The sequence below is a fragment of the Limulus polyphemus genome, unplaced genomic scaffold, assembly GCF_000517525.1.
Source record: "Limulus polyphemus unplaced genomic scaffold, Limulus_polyphemus-2.1.2 Scaffold9255, whole genome shotgun sequence".
In the NCBI taxonomy this organism is placed as follows: Eukaryota; Metazoa; Arthropoda; class Merostomata; order Xiphosura; family Limulidae; genus Limulus; species Limulus polyphemus.
The window spans coordinates 2,526-7,606 of NW_013674865.1; the positions used below are offsets into that span (position 1 = coordinate 2,526).

At 32.0% G+C, this 5,081-nt stretch overlaps 1 protein-coding gene across 1 annotated transcript in view; it reads right to left on the bottom strand.

Moving 5' to 3' along the window:
* Nucleotides 1-843: 843 nt before the first annotated feature.
* Nucleotides 844-5,081, bottom strand: part of LOC106475836 (inositol polyphosphate 1-phosphatase-like) — a 14,883-nt gene continuing 10,645 nt past the window's right edge. Inside the window, exon 6 of the mRNA XM_022379854.1 lies at nucleotides 844-1,529. Coding sequence (XP_022235562.1) covers nucleotides 995-1,529 — 535 coding nt within the window. The 3' untranslated portion in view covers nucleotides 844-994. The remainder of the gene's footprint in view (nucleotides 1,530-5,081) is intronic.

Here is a 5,081-nt window from a genome sequence, read left to right on the forward strand (position 1 = left end):
GAATATATACATAAATAAGGTATAAAAAACAATGTTTGAACCTTCACATAATAGTGTTACTCTAACATTACCGTAAAATAAATCAATATGAGAATAAATATATCCAATATCAACACTATATTAATTTTAAACAGAGTACCATACATCAACAAATTGAAAATATTTGTAAAAAACAACAACTATAGATAAAACAATTTTAAAATTCTAATTCTATAATATATATATTTTTCATATTTTCCTTAATTTGTATATCGTGAAAAAACAGGTCACTGCTTCACAAGATCTTACAATATCATAACCTGAGTTACAGTCAGAAGTTCCGAATTTCCAAAAGTTTGGAGACTTTAATTAAATCAAGTTAAAAACACACATTCATCAATGCCTTCCTGTCTTAAAATAAAGCCAACAATGGCTCCATTTTCTGGTCAGCTTTGTTAACCTAAAATTGTTTGATTTTATCCAAATGATCACGCCCAACACTTGTGGTGGACAAAAAGCAAACTAAGCTCAAAGCTGTGTTGTCCACAGCAGAAGAGGAAAAATTCAGGCAGCTTTAGTAAAATATTACCATCTTACAAATGTACGACTCAAAACGGTTGTGACCAATAACATTTACAATGGATTCTGAGTATTACTTTTATACAACTTTTGTATAACCAGCAGTAAGAAATTAAATACTTTTATTGTTAAAATAACAGTTAAAATCATTCTTCAAATTTATGGGTTTTCAAAAATATATCTTGGTAAACTATTATGATTATCATAAGATAGATGGTTACTAACAGAACAGCATACAACATTCAGGATATTTGTTAAAATGTTAACAATTGAGTAGGCTGTAAAATCTCTTAATTAAATTTATTAATAGACGATAATGCTATCCATATATAAACTGACTAAATACACAATTAAGAGGCATGGAGTGAATCATTAATGAAAGTAAATCTGTAACACGTACGTAAATTTTTGTTACTATTGATAAAGCATTAAATGATCATGGTTTCAGGTTCACTTCCTTTAAGAACTGAACAAGCTCCAGCAGGCTAGCTGTGTCTCTGTAGGCAATAAGTCCATCCATGTTGCACCAGCGGTCAACTCCACTAACACCTTCCTCTGGAGAGTTATAGATCAATTGAAGATTCTCTTGATTATCCAAGAGGGAATCTAAAGGCAAACTAAGAACCTTTTTCAGGTTCATCACGCCACCACCCATGGAGCGAAGAATAGCATGTGGAGCACAAGTGTCCCATCTGAAGGTCGAGCCCTTGGTGAGCAGGTACAAATTAGCAAGACCACATGCAACATTCACTACCTTGTACCCAGCACCTGCAGCAAAGACCACTTCGTATTTATCTTTTAAAGCACTCACCAAGGGTGATGCTTCACTGCTGCTGATGGTGATTACACTTTTATCAAGAGGGGTGTTACAGTTAGCAGCAAGTTCAGAGGAGATATTGTGACATAATTTCTCATCAACATTTAAAGTTGTTTTCTGGTGACAAAACCCCCAGATGCAACGACCGGTCCACCTGTATATAAATGGACAGGAAAACATCACAGAATATTTAGTTTATAATATTAAATTAAACATAATAATTCCTACTACTTTTTAAAGATATCTTTTAGAACTTTGTGGATATCACTATAGCAGAAATAAAAAGCTTGCACTGGATTTACTAACCAATGTCACTAGTTTAGTGACTTACTTTAGCTAATGATTAAATCTTATTCAATACAACCCAAGAACTATCAACTATAAATACACTTTCATATTGGTTTGAATACTATCTGTAAATGGTAAAAAAAAATCACACAAACCCAAAATGTAAAGTAAAACACACTACAATTATAAGACAAATTAAATCAATTTTTCGTGCACAAGAAGCAAGAGTTATTCTACGAAAATATAAAATCCCTTGAAATTTCAGGTTAACCTTTCCTACAGTGAAATAAGATATTCTGAAATTCGTATTCCTATAGGTAAATGCATGTAAAATTAGAATCTGTCTTGCTTTTAGCCCAAGAGTTGAACCCTATACGAAATAAGTAGAATCTGTCTTGATTTTAGCCCAAGAGTTAAATCCTATATCAAATAAAATCAGCTCTGAAAATCTAGAGAGCAATATCATTGTGTTGCTTTATTTTCTTTAATAGCAATAATGTTGAGTGAAAAATATCACACTAATTTTTCTCTGCATTCCAACGAATAAGATTTAAAATTTTGTTACATGCCAATATAATGCATACAGTGTGGACATGTGGCTACATTGTGTCAATGACACGAACTTTAGCTACCAGAGTTAAGGAGCATGCACAAAACAGTCCTTCCAACAACTCTGGAACTTACAACCATCTACGGAGAAGCCTAATCTCAAATACATCAAAATTACAGACTCGGCATCAGACGAATGGACATTAAGGAAAAAAGAAGTGTTCATAGCTCTTAACACCAAAGCTGAACAAACAGCTAACAACATCACTACATCTCAAACTGTGATAAACATATCATGCCAGCGATGGGCAAAGAGTGAAAACTTTGTTGAACAATCAAAATTCAATCTTACATAATGAAACTAATACAAGAGAATGCTAGAAGTGGTTATCATCGATCATCACTTCAGTTTCAGTTTTGATTCAGGTGTATGTAAAATATGTTACTAGTTTACTGTATGTATGTACACACGCATACTGACTGGCCACTTCATTATAACTTGCCATGCACACATTCATAGAGTACTCCTTTTATCTGTGTACGAAAAATATGATAAGCCTTTGACTTTCAAAGACACGTTAAACTGGATCTTCATCTTGAAGACTGTTTCTTTTATAAACTGTAGAAATGTATTTACTCTCAAAACCATCAACAGAGAAAATTAAGAGGAAATACCATAAACTGTGGTTGTCAACCGATGCTGATCTGAAAAGCATAGCAGACAGACAGTATACCAGCTAACCAATTCCTAAAACAGTCGATATTCAGTACCTATAACAATAAAATGCAAAAAATACGTACAAAACACTGTCATATGGTACCCAAAAACACATTTATTGCAGATGCAAAAAAAGATCCTACTAAACTTGCCCGAGTGTTTTTACCGGTCATGTCCCCTCACAAAGCTCCATTTTTACCTTAATGGACAAAGACTCTTCCAAGCAAAAATAAAATAATCAACCAAAGTTGTGTTATCCACGATTGGTTCATAAATCAGGAGAGCAAATTTATTGGCTAGTCAAATTACTAGACCTCGATCCAGTTGAGCATTTATGGATAAACTTAAGCATTTGGCACCATAATCCTTTGCACCAATCCTGTGAACCAATTGCTGACTATACTCATTGATAAAAGGACTATAATTAAAGATGACATAATTTCTCACCTTGTGGAGTACAAGCCACACAAGTCCAGCCTATTATTGTGGCAAACGGTTGTTCAGCCTGATATTAAATGGGGTCTTTAATAAGCTGGCCAATAAGTGTTTGTACATGTGCCGTAACGGCTCTTTAGCTCTATCACACCCTGTCTGGTGCATCCTGCCTTGAAGAATAAACTGTACTATTGAATTTAAAAAATTATACAAAATAAACTTGTAGTTGTTCTTGTACATATTTTAAAAAAATATGCTTCAAGTTGAAATTTATCCAAAAAAAAAAGTTTTAGTGATTCAATTCTAACATGAAAATAAAAGTGACAAATTTTGATTTTGTGCTGATTCTAGAATACTGAACAAAATCATTGATGTTTGCGAATTTTCTAAGAAAAACTTCAGAAAATTCAGCACTAGGAGGAAAGTAATAATAGTTTAAACAAAATAATTCTACGTTAACTTTGTACCTTGAATACAATTTATAAGTACAGTTTTATCAATTTTCTGGCCAATCAGCATTTCCTAACTTCAGTTGTCATGGTGCGACATAACTTGCTATCTAACTCAGCTTCAATAAGTTGTAGATTAGTAATCTAAGTGGAAATGTAACAGTTTGTTTTTCTGTTCTATTCAACTGTACAAATCAGTATAGTTTCCAGTTCAAAGAAGAGTTGCAAAGAGATCAAAACAAATTTATAAAACCTTAGATTAGTGATATGTTACTAGAAGAAACGGTGTTTTCGAATAACTTCTGCCATAATCACAGTCCTAATTTTTTTAAAGCTTCCAAAAAAAAACTTACTTTATCATTTTATACTTCATTTGAATCATGATGTTGAAATGTGATAGACAATGCTGTCTGTGGAACAATGTGACATAGGCTAAATTAAATCATTTCACACTCAATCATTTTTATTAAGTTTTATTTTCCAACAAGACTGCTGTGTTAGCGTTTGTTTACTTTAGGCTTTATCAGTTCTAGAATAGGCTTGAATGAGTGAATTAAATCACCAAAAAGAAATATTTATGTTATTATACAAAGGGTTTAAATCATACTATATATATTAAATGGAACTTTTTGATAAGCTAATTAAAAGAAAAGTTGGCTTGCTTATAATTTTGGTATGCTAAAAGCTACATTTATTATAGGCCAGTGATCGTGAACACAGTGAAACTACATGCAATGTTTTTCTAATTCAAATAAAGATAAAATCTAGGTTTATAAAATAAAACCTTTATACAAAAAAAAAGGTTTTACAAGAATGCAGGAAGAAATAAAAGATCATTAATTAAAATCTACAACAATAGTAAGTACTTTTGTTTCCTAAAAAAAATATCACAATGAAGTCATGAAATTTTCATAACTGCAAATTCAAAGAAGTATAACATATAAAACAAATAAGATATTTTACTTGCAGGAATTAAATAGCTGCAGAAAATTCTTCTACAGTTTCAAATTATTTCATCAATAGTTTTTTTTTGTTTTTAAATGCAGTGAAACAAACTGTGAAAAGATGTACCGAATCAATGCGCCCGGCTGTGGTAGGGCTAATTGAGCTTAAAGCGCATTACAAACATAGTATCAGCACACATGATACATTTGAAGAAGAATATTTATATGCATATATGTTAATATTTACCTATTTAAGGAATAGTCCCATGCATAAAATGGCTGATTGACTACGAAAGATGTACCGAATCAATGCGCCCAGCTGT